The 17,272-nt window shown below is 53.3% G+C and overlaps 2 protein-coding genes across 2 annotated transcripts; both read right to left on the reverse strand.

Annotated features, from left to right (window-relative positions):
• Positions 1-325: 325 nt before the first annotated feature.
• Positions 326-3,492, reverse strand: LOC121113252 (inositol 1,4,5-trisphosphate receptor-interacting protein-like 1). The gene is made up of 2 exons (XM_040701641.1): positions 2,625-3,492; positions 326-2,344 (listed from the first exon to the last, which is right to left on the reverse strand). The coding sequence occupies exon 2, from the start codon at positions 2,339-2,341 to the stop codon at positions 806-808; it is 1,536 nt and encodes a 511-aa protein (XP_040557575.1). The 5' UTR covers positions 2,342-2,344; positions 2,625-3,492; the 3' UTR covers positions 326-805.
• A 10,296-nt stretch (positions 3,493-13,788) lies between these two features.
• On the reverse strand, positions 13,789-16,605 carry LOC121111019 (inositol 1,4,5-trisphosphate receptor-interacting protein-like 1). The gene is made up of 2 exons (XM_040701642.1): positions 16,028-16,605; positions 13,789-15,747 (listed from the first exon to the last, which is right to left on the reverse strand). Exon 2 carries the CDS (start codon positions 15,742-15,744, stop codon positions 14,209-14,211), a length of 1,536 nt encoding a protein of 511 aa, XP_040557576.1. The 5' UTR covers positions 15,745-15,747; positions 16,028-16,605; the 3' UTR covers positions 13,789-14,208.
• Between the last annotated feature and the right edge of the window lie 667 nt (positions 16,606-17,272).

Consider the following 17,272-nt stretch of genomic DNA (forward strand, 5'->3'; position numbering starts at 1 on the left):
CCAACTTCCTGCAAGCAGGAAGAAGCCTGGGCTTCTGCAGCACTCAGACAAGTGCAGCTCATTTGGATGATTACCGAAAGCTTGAACATCTTCACCCATATAATGCAGGGTCTTGAAAACACCCAAAGCCGCCAGAGTGAGAAAGAGTGCCACCGCTGCATCCGGGAGGAGGTGGCACAAGAGATCAGTGGGTCACCTTTTCCACAGCACGCTACCCAATTCTGTGGCAGCCGAGCATTCAACACCGTATCCCTGCTTTCTTTGACAAGGAGCTACGGGCAGAGGGTTTTGATGTGCAGAATACAACTCTATAACCCACGCAAAGTTATAAAAATAAATATGTTTATTAAAATTAATAAAAGAACAGAACAGACTTACAACATACTTTCTACTCTATAATACAATAGATAATATATACATATAATTCTACTAGAGCTTGAAAAGTGACAATCACATCATTCAACAACTATAGTTCTAAAATACGCGACTTCAACAGGTAGTATTTCTGCTTGTTCGCATCAGCTGTTTCTAAGCACACGTTACAAAGTACATTGTGCTCTACTTCTTCAGATCAGGTTCTTCTAAATGCTCCCGGAGCAAACAGATGCTCTTGGAGAGGCTGGGTGGTCTCTGCCCAGCTGGTTTGAAGAGTCTCTGTTTCAAGTGTTCACGCAGCACCCTCTTCATCAGCGTGGGGTATGGCTGCCCCAGTGTGGAGAAAACATCCAGGAGCAATTCCCACTGCGTACGGAGCGGTGTCTTCTCCGTGTCCAGGGTGCTCGTCTGTGGGACAAGTGGATGTCTCTCACTTCCCATAGATCAGCAGGCTCAGGAGCCGATCTTGCAGCTCCTCCAACTCCTGCAGTGCCTGCTCATGTCTTTCCGGATCCTCCAGGTGCTCGAAGAGGTTGAGCGGTTCGGACTCTCGGAAATCCTGCGGCAAGATAATCTCTGCAGGCACGTCCTCATTTCCAATGAAGAAGTGGCCCAGATGCTTCTCCTCCACGCAGCAGCGCAGGTAGCGCAAGATGTCATCGATCCGCTCCAGGAAATAGCTCCTATGCCAACCTTCCAAAGGGATGGCAGTCAGGAGGTGCATGAGCACTGTCTTCAGTTCATAGACTGAAAAGTTGAGGCCCGCCAGGATATAGGTGCACACTTGCATATATCTGATGTAGAAATTCCTTTCCTTGGCACGGGCGGCTACAAGTAGGAAGAACTTTGCTTCTGCCACAGCACAGCTCTGTGGCCAGATCGTGCTGGGAGTACTACCGACCTCTGTCTCCTGGCTGCTCAGAAAGATGTCCGTGTCATCTTGCTGTACGCCAAACAGCATCTCAACTAAGAAGATTTTCTTGTAGACATCTGTCACCCGAAACCTGCAGGAGCGCTTGGACTGCGTCACATTCAGGCTGCGCATTGTTGACGAATGCCTGCATTTCCAGGCATTTCTGATCAGCTTCTGGAACCACTGGGCAGTCTTCTCCACATCCAGGTAGGAGTCAGTGCAGAGGTTGCGTAGGACGTTGGACTTCTGATTTCTCAGCTCTGCCGCAGAGGCGTGGAGGAAGCATCGCATGCGCATCTCCTGCTCCCTCCCGCACGTGCATTCCAGCTGTACACGGACACGGGAGTTCCTCGCTGGCAGCTCCTCTGGGGCGCCCAGATCCGGGTGGAAAGTGTGCCCACGGGGGGCCAACAGGGGCACAACCACGCAGAAGACAGGCTTATTTACAAGGGGACACCAGCCTTCATAGACACTGCCCACCCCGGTGGTGTGTGCTGGCACTGGATAGAAAGTATCTGCCGCGATATGTTGGCAGATATCGATGAGGTGATGCAACAGCGAGAGGATCTGTTCACCATCCTCTTGATGGGTATGGATTGGCCAGAACTCATCAGCAAAGACAAATTCATCCTTTGCTTTCACTTTCACCACCTGCATCTGTTGCTCCTGCTGCTCCTGCTGCTCCTGCTCCTGCTGCTCCTGCTGCTCCTGCTGCTCCTGCTGCTGCTCCTCACTGCTGGAGCTCTCCACACCACTGTTGTCTTCAACGCCCCGGAACTTCTTGTGGATCTTCCACATGAACCAAAACAGAAAGACGAAGAGACAAAGAACGCTCACAATTTTCCAGTATGGCAACAAAGCAAAGAGCAGGGCTTGCAAGCCCATCCTGCTCCGCGCCATTTCCATTTCTTCTATCTCCAGCAGCAGCTTTGTCATCTGCTCTTGCAGATACTCCTCACGCTGCTGCATGCGGTTGAGGGTTTCCTCATCCAAATAATCACCAACACATGGCACTCTCTGCGCCAACAACGAGAAGACAAACGCCAAAGCCATGATCTGGAAGAAGTGAGAGAGGGGAGGTCAGTGGGGCTGGGTGGGAGCTCGCGCGCGGCTGGGGGAGCGGGGCCAGGAGCCACAGCCCCTGGGGTCAGGTAGGAGTGGGGGCGAGGGAGCTGGGAGGCAGCAGGGGCTGAGGCCAGCACTGGTGGTGACTGCCAGAGAGCCGCTCGCAGGCTCCCCTGAGAGCTCGCTGCCACCACTGCGGGCTCCCAAACCCCTCGCGGGCCGGTGTTTGCGCCCGGCCCAGCACAGCCCTCCCCCTTGCTGCTGCACTCACCGCTGGCCCAGGCCAAAGTGGAGCAGCCGCTGCCTGCTGATGGCCTCAATACCAGCCCCGCATTGTGACGCACCGTGATGTCACAAACGCCCCAGCCCCAGCCTTCGGCCCCACCTCGAACAGCCCCTCTCAGCTGCCCTGGGCTGCCGTGGCCCTGGCATCGGCCCTGCTGTGAGGCACGTGGCCGGACTGAGCTCCCAGGTAGTGAGTGACCTCTTTTTGTACAACCTCTGCCAAACCCCTTGGGAACTCACTAAGAACTGCAGCCACTGCTGTTGAACCAGAAGCTGATGCATGAGGCTCACCAAAACAAAGCTACATATGCCGCTAGTTTTACGTTTTTGTTGCTGTTTTTTACCTTTTAATAAAAGATATGCATATATAAAATAAGTTTTGTAGCTGATCTACGTTAACTGTGTATTTTCTGTGTGGCCCAAGACAGTTCCTCTTCACTCCATGTGGCCCAGGCAAGTCAAAAGACTGGACTCCTGTGGCATATGTAGAAATGCTGGTAGCCACCAGGAACTTCATGAGGAACTTCACACCTGTCAGCCTGACTTTGGTATTGGGGAAGGTCCTGGAGCAGATTGTCCTGAGTGTGATCACATGGCATATTGAAGACAACCAGGTGATCAGGCCTAGCCAACATGAATTCATGTTCCTGTTTGTCCAACCTTGACTCCTACAACCAGGTGACTCACCTAGTGGATGGGGGAAAGGCTGTGGATGCTGTCTACCTAGACTTCATCCCCCTAGACCCCGCCCTCTTCCCCTGGAGAAGCTGACAGTCTATGGCTTGGATGGTTGTACTATTCACTGGGTAAAAACTGGCTGGACAGCTGGGCCCAGAGAGAGGTGGCGAGGAGAGGAGAGGAGAGGAGACTTAAATCCAGCTGGCCATCAGTCGCTAGCTGTGTTCCTCAGGGGTCAGTACTGGGGCCAGCCCTTTTTATTGATGATCTGGATGAGCACACCTCATGCTAACAGGCTGCCCATAAGGCCTTTTGTCCCACCTAGTGTCTCTGTGTGGACAAGAGACTAAATACAGGAGCAGCTTTCCCATTTGTGGTACGGGAGCATGGACCAGAGCAGTGCCAGCAGAAGCAGCCATGAACAGCAGTGGATGCTGAGGCCTGGTGACAAATCTAGCCTAAGTCCCTGTGAGAAGTGACCGTATGAGATCCTCACAACCACCCTGCTGTGCAGCTTTGCCCCCTAGGCCCTCTCCCTAGCCTCAACATGCCCATTTTCTCCAGCTGAGGGTCACCCAGGGGAGAAGCCCTCCTCTGGGTGACCCAAGAAGGCCCACCGCTGAACTAACCAGAAATCTTCATCCAAATCTTACACTCAGGCACCACCAAACGGCTCTGAAACCACTCAGCAGTGAACAGCCCTCTGTGTTAGAAACGGTGATTACTGAGACACATCAGATCAACAGCAATGTGCAAGGTGTGCTGTGGGACCAGCTCAGACCTGTAGCTGGAGAGGCAAGAGAAATGATAGAGATATTACTTACCAGGGATGGAGCCAAAAAAAACCATCCTCCAGGCCTAAGTGTTTCACTTGTTCCACTGCTGAAGAGAAGTCACCACTAATGACAGGACGAACAACTCCACAAAGCACATCCTATGGAGCCAAAGGTCCTCATTAGAGTGAAAGCCGACTCCCCCACTGCAGAGCAGGGCCTGAACCAACATTACCTGTGCTGCTGCGGGTGCTGCATGCTTTCCCCAGCCTCCTGCCTGCCTGGCCATGCGAGGAATCACAATGTGCAGGGAAGAGGCCATCGGCAGCATGCAACAGCCATACATCTCAGAAACAACGAGCATTTATTATTGGTTCATTTTGACAGAAGGACTTGGGTTGGACTTTGCCTCTCCCAGTCTGCCCACATCAGTCTCAAAAAGGCACCTCAGTCCCTCTCTGTCCACTATTTGGATGCGTGATTTTAAGGGTTTTAATGGGACACCCACTCTCTCTCCCCAGATTACCTGTGGGGTTGGAGGACCAGCTGATCCCCCATAGCTTTAACCGGAAAGCAGGCAGGGTTGTGCAACAGGGTAACTGCTCCGTGGCACCCTGCCCATGGGTTAGCTGCCAGCATCGTTCCCAAGGCCATGTCCTAACCTATCAGGAAGTCTCACCTGTATGGCTGCGCTCAAATCAGCTGCCAGCAGCCGGGCCGTGTCCTGCCTGACATTCATCACGTCGTCAGTTTAGAGAGCAGCAGTAGAATGCAGGGTGGAAGCTGAAAGGGACTTCAGCCATTCAAGTCCTCTACCTGATGGGGTTTTCTCCGCCTTTTTCGGCTCCCATGGTCAGCTTGCTTAAGCCTTAACCTATAAAAGCAGTAGTGATAAAATAACAGTAACATAATAGCAATACACCTCTTTCAGCAATACATATTAGTATACAGTAGTACTGTTGTAACAGTACTACCGTTCAACAAGAAATACAGAAACAATACAGGGTCATAACACTTGCACAGCCGTTTCCATTAATTGCTGCATGAAACACGCATGATTCCAGAAAGCATTCTGCTTGGAAATAGCAAGTTTTCCACCATTCCCCACCAGTGCTTTGTGTACATGTTCTTTTAAGCTGCTTGGCAAACGTGGGCTGTGATTGACGTGGCTAGGAGTGCTGTGACTTCTCCGTTCATTGGCTCACCCTGATTTAGATCTGTGTATTCTGTGATCTGCCTTCAGCTGACCAAACACCTCTTGCAGCTCATAACTCTTAAGTCGGGGCAGCCAAAGCGTGTGAACGCTGACTACAGGGATCACGGCATTTTTGGAGGAAGGTTTAGCCCTGGCACAAACAAACCCACCCAAACGTCTGCAGGCCTCCATCCGGGTCAAGTTTATCCTGGGCAGCTGCCACTCACGCCTTTAGTGACCAACAGCCCCTGGGAGCTCTTGTGCCTGCCCTACAACTTGCCTGCCCCGAGCCAGCCAGGACTTTCACTCCACGGGCGTGTTTCACTCAGCCCCGTCTTTTGCAGTGGATTAATGGATTAACCCCTAATCTTTGCAGTGACCTAACTTGTAGCCTGGTTGATGGCTCCACTTGTTTCCTTGCGTTTTGCATCAGCAACACAAGAGAAGGGATCACCATACCAAAGAAACAGCTGCTGGAGAGAAGGAAAGAAACTCAGCAAGTAGTTTACGGGTGATTTCCGTCTTTTGGTCCACAGCAGGTGTGATTTGGCGTAGCTAAACATTCGGAAAGGGTTGTTTCTCCCTCCCTCCCACCGCTGCGGGATCACGTTGCTTTAACGAGCCTGTGGACCAACTGCAGGCCGTGGAGGATTGACGCTGCCAAGAAGGCAAGAGCGTTATTAGCCATTCACTTGTTAGGCTACTTCAGGACAGTAGGGGAATACAGAAATCTCTGGCTCCAGCTAGAGGCTAGTTCACGGCAGTGCTACGCAGTATCAAGGTGCGTGAAAACACATATTCCAAAGAAAAGAGAATGGGCAGAGCAGAGAACACAGAGACTTTCACATGCTGTCTGTCCCACACAGCAGGAATTTCCTCCTTGCCTACCAAGCAGCAAGACAGGATGCTGCTCCCTTCCCTCCATCAACGTTATCAAGTCAATGAGTCTTGTGAAGTATTAATCCTGCTTGACACTGTGAAACAAGACCTCAGTTTGACTGACCTATTGCCCCAGAGGTTCAGCGCAAAGCCTGGCTGCTCTGTTAGAGCTAAAGCCCGGTCAGTGCAGTGCCTGCCTCCCCCTGCTGGGCAGGGAAGGAATCAGCTGAGATGCGATTCCTGGGCCAGACTTCTGCTTCACTGCATGGAGTGAACGGAGTGCCCCAGCAGAGACCAGCATCTTTATGGAGGGCTGATGGCCAGCCAGATCAGCCCTCTTTCTGTCTTCTGGTGGGTGAAGCAGTGCTCAGGCAAGGGGATGCTGGGAGGGTGTGTGTTATGGGATGCTGGCACACAAGGTCACACAGTGGGGAGCTATGACAATGCAAGGCAATATATTAGTGAGCCCATCTGGCAGAGGCTCAGCCTGATGGGGCATTGCCATTGCTAGAAACCAGCTCAGCTGGAATACACCGAGAATGCTCAGACAGCGGAGGAGGCAGGCTGCATTTCTCCATCGGCTCACAGTGAGAGACCAGAGAAATCCAAACAGCAGGCGCAGGGTAAGAACAAGTTGCCCACATCAGTTTTAAGAGCTTAGTCATCTCCTTGAGTGCAGTGGAAAAGTTTCAACATATTTCAAGGGCTGGGACCTCAAGGGAGTTCCCGTGAACTCATCCCGGATAGTGTGATGCAGTCAACCAGCGACAGGTACAGGTGGCCAAAGCTGGCAGAGTAGGCAGGCGGCAGGAGAACCCAGAAAGCCATCAGAAGACGTTGGAGATTGTCCTTCTTACAACAGGGTTTGCAGCAGAGTTTGTGGGATCTGACGTCAAGTGGTTGGGTTTTCCTGAGACACTCTATCTACTCTACATCCTGCTGCAATCAAACGTCTCCTGGGGCACAGCCTCATCTACACAGAGGAGGGCTGAGACGGTTCTCCTCCACGCAGCAGTGCAGGGACTGCGGGACGCCGTCCAGCCTCCTGCGCAGCAACACAGCGACCCCTTAGCGGCGGAGAGAATCATAGAATCACAAGGCTGGAAAGGACCTACCTACAAGATCGTCTAGTCCAACCGTCCTCCCATTACCGTTACTACCAAAAGCCACTAAACCGTATCTCGTAGCTTCTCGTCCAGGCGCCTCTTGAACACTGCCAGGGACGGCGACTCCACCACCTCCCTGGGCAGGCCATTCCAGTGTCTGACCACTCTCGGAGAGAAAATCAGATTTTTCCTTATATCAAATCTAAATCTCCTCTGGCACAACTTGTGGCCGTTTCCTCGGCTCCTGTTTGTTGCCTGGGAGAAGAGGCCAAACCCCAGCTGTAGAGTGCAATGAGATCTCCCCTCAGCCTCCTCTTCTCCACACTGAACGATCCCAGCTCCCTCAGCCGCTCCTCATAAGATTTGTGCTCCAGACCCCTCACCAGCTTTGTTGCCCTTCTCTCGACACATTCCCGGGCCTCGATGTCCCAAGACCCACCCCTCAGGGACACCACTCATGGCCGGCCTCCACCCTGACACAGAACCATTGATCACAACTCTTTGGCTGCATCCAGCCGACCAATTCCTAATCCATCGAACAGTCCATCCTTCAAATCCACACCTCTCCAATTTAGAGAGAAGCACGTGGTGAGGGACCGTGTCAAAGGCTTTGCAGAAGTCCAGGTAGATGACATCCACGCCCTCCCCCCATCCACCAAAGCCGTCACTCCATCATAAAGGCCACCAGATTGGTCAGGCAAGATCTGCCCTTGCTGAAGCCATGCTGGCTGTCTTGGATCACCTCTTTGTCTCGTATGTGCCTTAATACAGTTTCTAGGAGGATCTGCTCCATGATCTTCCCAGGCACAGAGGTGAGGCTCACCGGCCTGTAGTTCCCCAGGTCTTCCTTTCTCCCTTTCTTAAAAACGGGAGCAAGGTTTCCCTTTTTCCAGTCACCGGGGACTTCACCGGACAGCCATGATTTTTCAAATATGATGGAGAGCGGCTCGGCAACCACATCAGCCATCTCTTTCAGAACCCTGGGATGGATATCATCCGGCCCCGTGGACTTAGACACGTTCCATTTCATGAGGACGACTCGGACTTGTTCCACTCTTACAGTGGGACAGAAACCACTCCCCGCACCCTCACCTAGAGGCTCGTGGTCCTGGCAGACACAGGAAGCCTGACCACCCATGAAGACTGAGGCAAGGCACTCATTGAGTACCTCAGCTTTTTCTGTGTCTGAGGAAGCCAGCTCCCCACTGCCTTTCATCAGAGGGGGAGCGCCCTCCTTGGCCTGTCTCCTCCTGCCTATGTACCTGTAGAACCCCTTCTTGTTATCTTTCACATCCCTCGCCAAGTTCAGCTCCACCTGCGCGTTGGCTTTCCTAATCCTATCTCTACACACATGGACAACAGCCCTGTATTCCTCCCAGCCTACACAACCCTGCTTCCACTTTCTGTACACTTCCCTCTTTTCCCTCAGTTTCAGCTTCAGGCCCTTGCATAGCTACAGCGGTTGCCTGCCTCCCCTGCTGGACTTCTTCTGCTGGGGGATGGAGAGCCGTTGCACTCTCAGAAGGGTGTCCTTAAAGAGCTGCCAGCTCTGTTCTGTACCCATGCCCTTAAGGACAGTTTCCCAGGGGATCCCACGCAGCAGTTCCTTAAGCAGCTGGAATTTTGCTCTCCTAAAGCACAGGGGCCTAGCTCTGCTTTGTGCCAGGCCCACGTTCTTCAAGATCACAAACTCCACCAAGCCGTGGTCAGTACAGTCCAGGCTCCCTCCAATCTTAACCTCTCTAATGCTCTCCTCCTGCACACCTCTCACTGTGAGCACCAGGTCCAGCAAGGCTTCACCTCGGGTTGGTCCATCTATTACCTGGACCAGAAAGTTGTCAACAGACTCCAGGAATCTTCTGGATTGTCTGCCACCTGCCATGCCACTATTCCAGCAGACATCCGGGTGGTTGAAATCCCCCATCAGGACAGGAGCCCACGAGCACAACACCTCCTGCAGCTGAAGCAAGAAGGCCTCGTCAACAGGCTCCCCCTGATCAGGTGGCCTCTAGCAGACCCCAGCCACTAGATGCCCTTTGCTGGACCGATCCCTGATTCTTACCCACAAGCTCTCAACCTGACAGTGGCTGTTCCTCGGACACAGCTCTTCGCAATCTATCCACTTCCTAACTTAGAGGGCAACTCTGCCACCCCTCCTACCCTGTCTATCCCTTCTGAAAAGCCTGTAGTCCTCAATCAAAGTATTCCAATCATGGGATTCATCCCACCATGTTTCCATGATAGCAGTCAGCTCATCCTTTCCCAATACTTTCCCACGGTTTCTAGCTCCTCCTGTTTATTTCCCATGCTGTGTACATCGGTATAGAGGCACTTCAGCTTAGCTATTGGCCTCGTTGCCTTCTCAGAGGAGCCCACCCTAATACCTCCAGGACAAGTCTGGGGTTTTCTCTTACCGCCTCCCAAGGTGACAGTGTTCCTATGTGCTTCACTGTCACCCAGCACACCCCCTTCCCGCATCATATCTAGTTTAAGGCCCTGCTTACCAGCCCAGCCAGCTTGCTCCCAAGACTATTTGTGGCCCTTCTAGTCAGTCGGCTCCCTCCGCCGTCAGCATTCCCCCTTTCTCAAGGCTGTGTCCCAAGCCATAGTACCCAAAGCCCTGAGCACAACACCATTCACAAAGCCATTCATTCAGCATGCCCACCCTCCTCCTTTTGTGTGGGTCCCAGTCACCAACTGAGAGGACAGAGGAGAACACAACTTGCGCTGCCAACCCCTTCAGAAGTCTTCCCCGAGCCCTGAAGACCCTTTTGATCGCCTGAGAAATTCTTTTGCATACATCTTCATTTCCAGTGTGGAAAACCAGACGTGGATAGTAATCGGAGGGCTTAACCAGGCAAGTCATGTTCCTAGCCCTGAACAGGGACTTGTTTCCATCCCTCGCTGTCGTTGAGGTCACCCCTTCCCACCTGACTGTGAGACAGCAGACGATCCCCTGCTGCTTGAGGAGCATCTCCCCACACCCTTCCTGCAGGGATGGCAGAGTGCGACTCCACCAAGCAATCCCCTTCCCACAGTCCCGGATGCTCCTCAGCCTTTCTGCTTCCTCCTTCAGCTCTAGCACCAGGCTGAGCAGATCCCTCACCTGCTCACACCGCACACAGGCGGTATCCCGGCTGCCCTCCTGTAGCAGTGACAGGGCCGGGCATTCTCCACAGCCCGAGACCTGAACTGCGGCACGGACATTCATGCTTTCAGCCTGAGTCTCTACGTGCCTTTTAGCAGCAGCTCGCCGCCGTGTGGTGACCGTGGTTGCACCTCGGTGTGCCCAGAGAGCAACGACCGCTTCAGCTCGTCTGAACGGCCGACTCCTCCTCCCCATCCCCAACGCCTTCTCCAGGCAGAGGGCGCGGATGCAGAGCCGCTGCTCTGGCAAGGCTCACTTCACGTCAGCCGCTCTCGCGAGAGCTGCCGGGCTGGTCCGTTATCCCGGCGTTCCCTCGATGAAGGAACCGACCGAAACCGTCGTCTACGTCGCGGTCCGCCGCTGCGGTTCTGGCCGGGACGGCTCCGAAGCAGCGAAACTCGGCGATCGAGCAATCATCCATCTCCAAGAATAGAGAATTCTACAATTTCGTGGTCGCTCTGCCCACGACAGTCCCCAACCTTCCCATCTCCCACCGGTCCCTCTCTGTTAGTGAGGAGCAGGTCTAGCAGGGCACCACCCCGGTAGCCTCTCGTACCAGCTGTGCCACGAAGCTATCTTCCACACGCTCTAGAAACCTTCCACACGCTCTAGAAACCTCCTGGACTGCTTCCTCTGTGCTGTATTGTATTTCCAACAAATATCAGGGAAGGTGAAGTCTCCCATGAGAATGAGTGCTGGCGATCGCGCAACTTCCGCAAGCTGCTCACAGAATGCCTCGTCCTTCTCTTCATCCTGATTAGGCGGTCCGTAACAGAAGCCCACCAAGATGTCACCCCAACAGACCTTCCCCCTGATCCTTAACCACAGGCAGTCAACTTCATCATTCCCAACCCCAAGCTCTTCAACATCAAAACACTCTTTAACAAAAAGAGCCACACCACCACCCTTCCTTCCTTGTCTATCCCCCCTGAAGAGCTCGTAGCCATCCATCACAGCACTCCAGGCGTGGGAGTGGTCCCGCCATGTTTCGGTAATAGCAACCAGGTCATAGCCTGCCTCACAGTTGCTTCCAGCTCCTCCCGCTTGTTGCCTTGCTGCGTGCAGTGGTGTATGTAGATCCACGTCAGCCGAGTCATCTGCCTCACCCCCAGCTCAAGCATTGTTCCCTTAGGCTCATCTCTCGTGAGCCCTGTTTTGTCCCCTTCCCCTGTCATAGCTAGTTTAAAGCTCTTTCAATAAGGCCCGCTAGCTCCTGTGCTAGGATTCATTTCCCCCTTTGAGATAGGTGGATATCGTTCATGGAGAACATGCCAGGGGCCCAGTAAACTGCCACATGATTAAAGAACCCAAAGTTTCTGCCTTGACACTGTTACTTCTTACTTTGTTACTTGTGCTTTCCAAGCCCGCTCTGTGTCCTTCACTGCCCCTGAAGGTATAGAATAAGAGATCACTTGTGCTCCTGCTCCTTGAACTAAACGCCCTAAACCCCTGAAATCTCTTTTCGTAGGCTTCTCTGAGCTATTTCATTACTGCCCACCTGAACTATGGGTAATGGAAAGTAATCAGTGGACCTAACCAGCTTAGGGAGTTTTCTAGTTGTTTCTAGTTATGTACCTGACCCAGGCCCCAGGAGGGCAGCACACTTCCCGACGGCTCGGGTCCGGTCTGCACATGGGGCCTTCAGTTCCTCTGACAAGGGAGTCACCCACCACGACCACCTTCCTTTCTCTCCTGACAGAGGCAGTCTCAAGACATGGGGGTGACTGCCTCGCCTTAGGCTCCCTCCTAGGCAGATCCTCCCCACTCACCTCCCCTTCAATTTCCAGCGTCTCAAACCTGCTGCTTAGAGGGAGCTGGGGAAGCAGGGTAGGCAGGCAGGGGGGGGCTCCCGTGATGTTGAGTCGGGACTCTCTTCCAAACCTCCTCATCAGTCAGGTCTGTCCAACTGTGACAGGGCAGGGAGTCAACCACTTTTCTGGGGGTATCTCCCTGGCACCCTTCCCTCCAGCACGCCAGCGAGTCACTCCAACAGTCGATCTCCCGCTCACGCTCCCTGATGGTCCTTAGTCTCTCCACCTCCTCCTTGAGCTCCACCACCAGGCTAAGCAGCTCATCCACCTGCTCACACCGCACACTGGTAGAGCCTCTGCCACCCTCCCCGGGCAGCAGCAGGCCTAGGCACTCTCTGCACCCGGAGACCTGAACAGCCACATTTCTGGGCAGGCCCTCTGTCTGGGTTGTCAAGATCTTCTTGGAATAAGCCTGCTGTCTGGTGGAGACCATGTTTAAGCTGGCGGTCTCAGAGACTGCCAAGAGGAAAGCTGGTCTCCTGAGCAAGGCGGGACAACACTTACACTCCTCACCGCTTGACCCACCTCCCACACCCACAGCTGCAGCACTGTATGGGCAGTGTGGGCTGTGCTCACTCACTGAACCTCCCTGTTCTCGGTGGGCAGAGACAACGGTTACTCACCTGGTGTGCTCTGTGGGCAGAAGCTAGCTGTCTAAAGCTTATCAGCAGGTGCCTAGGTCAGGGCTGGGTGATGACACGTTCGTCCGGTGTTTAAACTGTGCCTCTAACGTGCCAGCTCCACCCCTGCTCGCTCAGCAGCCCGCCCAGAAGCTGCCAGCCCCCCAGCACAAGCGCAGCACTGTTGCTGGCTTCAAAAAAGCCTTAAAAAGAGCTTTTTTGTTGGCCTTTTTCACTCCGGATCCGTTGCCCAGTGCAGTCTTACCTGCTCTGAAGCTAGTCATTGCAGCAAAAAAGAAAGGAGAGCCAGGCCATGCCGGGCAACGGCAGGGACAGCAACATACCCAACAGGCAAAACCACAGATAGGCTCAGGCCAGCCCCAGAGACACGAAAGGAGTTAAGAAAAACAGCCTTTAAAGCAAATAAAGCACCACTGTGAATGAAAAGATCAAATATGCAGCTATCAAGCTACAACAGGGCTTACAACAGTTTTGTTTAAGCATGTTCTGCTGAGATCTGCCCTTACCTAAACCCTTCAGGCCTCCTGTTGGATGCCAACTTCCTGCAAGCAGGAAGAAGCCTGGGCTTCTGCAGCACTCAGACAAGTGCAGCTCATTTGGATGATTACCGAAAGCTTGAACATCTTCACCCATATAATGCAGGGTCTTGAAAACACCCAAAGCCGCCAGAGTGAGAAAGAGTGCCACCGCTGCATCCGGGAGGAGGTGGCACAAGAGATCAGTGGGTCACCTTTTCCACAGCACGCTACCCAATTCTGTGGCAGCCGAGCATTCAACACCGTATCCCTGCTTGCTTTGACAAGGAGCTACGGGCAGAGGGTTTTGATGTGCAGAATACAACTCTATAAGCCACACAAAGTTATAAAAATAAATATGTTTATTAAAATTAATAAAAGAACAGAACAGACTTACAACATACTTTCTAGTCTATAATACTATAGATAATATATACATATAATTCTACTAGAGCTTGAAAAGTGACAATCACATCATTCAACAACTATAGTTCTAAAATACGCGACTTCAACAGGTGGTATTTCTGCTTGTTCGCATCAGCTGTTTCTAAGCACACGTTACAAAGTACATTGTGCTCTACTTCTTCAGATCAGGTTCTTCTAAATGCTCCCGGAGCAAACAGATGCTCTTGGAGAGGCTGGGTGGTCTCTGCCCAGCTGGTTTGAAGAGTCTCTGTTTCAAGTGTTCACGCAGCACCCTCTTCATCAGCGTGGGGTATGGCTGCCCCAGTGTGGAGAAAACATCCAGGAGCAATTCCCACTGCGTACGGAGCGGTGACTTCTCCGTGTCCAGGGTGCTCGTCTGTGGGACAAGTGGATGTCTCTCACTTCCCATAGATCAGCAGGCTCAGGAGCCGATCTTGCAGCTCCTCCAACTCCTGCAGTGCCTGCTCATGTCTTTCCGGATCCTCCAGGTGCTCGAAGAGGTTGAGCGGTTCGGACTCTCGGAAATCCTGCGGCAAGATAATCTCTGCAGGCACGTCCTCATTTCCAATGAAGAAGTGGCCCAGATGCTTCTCCTCCACGCAGCAGCGCAGGTAGCGCAAGATGTCATCGATCCGCTCCAGGAAATAGCTCCTATGCCAACCTTCCAAAGGGATGGCAGTCAGGAGGTGCATGAGCACTGTCTTCAGTTCATAGACTGAAAAGTTGAGGCCCGCCAGGATATAGGTGCACACTTGCATATATCTGATGTAGAAATTCCTTTCCTTGGCACGGGCGGCTACAAGTAGGAAGAACTTTGCTTCTGCCACAGCACAGCTCTGTGGCCAGATCGTGCTGGGAGTAGTACCGATCTCTGTCTCCTGGCTGCTCAGAAAGATGTCCGTGTCATCTTGCTGTACGCCAAACAGCATCTCAACTAAGAAGATTTTCTTGTAGACATCTGTCACCCGAAACCTGCAGGAGCGCTTGGACTGCGTCACATTCAGGCTGCGCATTGTTGACGAATGCCTGCATTTCCAGGCATTTCTGATCAGCTTCTGGAACCACTGGGCAGTCTTCTCCACATCCAGGTAGGAGTCAGTGCAGAGGTTGCGTAGGACGTTGGACTTCTGATTTCTCAGCTCTGCCGCAGAGGCGTGGAGGAAGCATCGCATGCGCATCTCCTGCTCCCTCCCGCACGTGCATTCCAGCTGTACACGGACACGGGAGTTCCTCGCTGGCAGCTCCTCTGGGGCGCCCAGATCCAGGTGGAAAGTGTGCCCACGGGGGGCCAACAGGGGCACAACCACGCAGAAGACAGGCTTATTTACAAGGGGACACCAGCCTTCATAGACACTGCCCACCCCGGTGGTGTGTGCTGGCACTGGATAGAAAGTATCTGCCGCGATATGTTGGCAGATATCGATGAGGTGATGCAACAGCGAGAGGATCTGTTCACCATCCTCTTGATGGGTATGGATTGGCCAGAACTCTTCAGCAAAGACAAATTCATCCTTTGCTTTCACTTTCACCACCTGCATCTGTTGCTCCTGCTGCTCCTGCTGCTCCTGCTCCTGCTGCTCCTGCTGCTCCTGCTGCTCCTGCTGCTGCTCCTCACTGCTGGAGCTCTCCACACCACTGTTGTCTTCAACGCCCCGGAACTTCTTGTGGATCTTCCACATGAACCAAAACAGAAAGACGAAGAGACAAAGAACGCTCACAATTTTCCAGTATGGCAACAAAGCAAAGAGCAGGGCTTGCAAGCCCATCCTGCTCCGCGCCATTTCCATTTCTTCTATCTCCAGCAGCAGCTTTGTCATCTGCTCTTGCAGATACTCCTCACGCTGCTGCATGCGGTTGAGGGTTTCCTCATCCAAATAATCACCAACACATGGCACTCTCTGCGCCAACAACGAGAAGACAAACGCCAAAGCCATGATCTGGAAGAAGTGAGAGAGGGGAGGTCAGTGGGGCTGGGTGGGAGCTCGCGCACGGCTGGGGGAGTTGGGCCAGGAGCCACAGCCCCTGGGGTCAGGTAGGAGTGGGGGCGAGGGAGCTGGGAGGCAGCAGGGGCTGAGGCCAGCGCTGGTGGTGACTGCCAGAGAGCCGCTCGCAGGCTCCCCTGAGCGCTCGCTGCCACCACTGCGGGCTCCCAAACCCCTCGCGGGCCGGTGTTTGCGCCCGGCCCAGCACAGCCCTCCCCCTTGCTGCTGCACTCACCGCTGGCCCAGGCCAAAGTGGAGCAGCCGCTGCCTGCTGATGGCCTCAATACCAGCCCCGCATTGTGACGCACCGTGATGTCACAAACGCCCCAGCCCCAGCCTTCGGCCCCACCTCGAACAGCCCCTCTCAGCTGCCCTGGGCTGCCGTGGCCCTGGCATCGGCCCTGCTGTGAGGCACGTGGCCGGACTGAGCTCCCAGGTAGTGAGTGACCTCTTTTTGTACAACCTCTGCCAAACCCCTTGGGAACTCACTAAGAACTGCAGCCACTGCTGTTGAACCAGAAGCTGATGCATGAGGCTCACCAAAACAAAGCTACATATGCCGCTAGTTTTACGTTTTTGTTGCTGTTTTTTACCTTTTAATAAAAGATATGCATATATAAAATAAGTTTTGTAGCTGATCTACGTTAACTGTGTATTTTCTGTGTGGCCCAAGACAGTTCCTCTTCACTCCATGTGGCCCAGGCAAGTCAAAAGACTGGACTCCTGTGGCATATGTAGAAATGCTGGTAGCCACCAGGAACTTCATGAGGAACTTCACACCTGTCAGCCTGACTTTGGTATTGGGGAAGGTCCTGGAGCAGATTTTCCTGAGTGTGATCACATGGCATATTGAAGACAACCAGGTGATCAGGCCTAGCCAACATGAATTCATGTTCCTGTTTGTCCAACCTTGACTCCTACAACCAGGTGACTCACCTAGTGGATGGGGGAAAGGCTGTGGATGCTGTCTACCTAGACTTCATCCCCCTAGACCCCGCCCTCTTCCCCTGGAGAAGCTGACAGTCTATGGCTTGGATGGTTGTACTATTCACTGGGTAAAAAACTGGCTGGACAGCTGGGCCCAGAGAGAGGTGGCGAGGAGAGGAGAGGAGAGGAGACTTAAATCCAGCTGGCCATCAGTCAGTAGCTGTGTTCCTCAGGGGTCAGTACTGGGGCCAGCCCTTTTTATTGATGATCTGGATGAGCACACCTCATGCTAACAGGCTGCCCAAAAGGCCTTTTGTCCCACCTAGTGTCTCTGTGTGGACAAGAGACTAAATACAGGAGCAGCTTTCCCATTTGTGGTACGGGAGCATGGACCAGAGCAGTGCCAGCAGAAGCAGCCATGAACAGCAGTGGATGCTGAGGCCCGGTGACAAATCTAGCCTAAGTGCCTGTGAGAAGTGACCGTATGAGATCCTCACAACCACCCTGCTGTGCAGCTTTGCCCCCTAGGCCCTCTCCCTAGCCTCAACATGCC

This window comes from Gallus gallus, chromosome 5, assembly GCF_016699485.2.
Source record: "Gallus gallus isolate bGalGal1 chromosome 5, bGalGal1.mat.broiler.GRCg7b, whole genome shotgun sequence".
Taxonomy (NCBI): domain Eukaryota; kingdom Metazoa; phylum Chordata; class Aves; order Galliformes; family Phasianidae; genus Gallus; species Gallus gallus.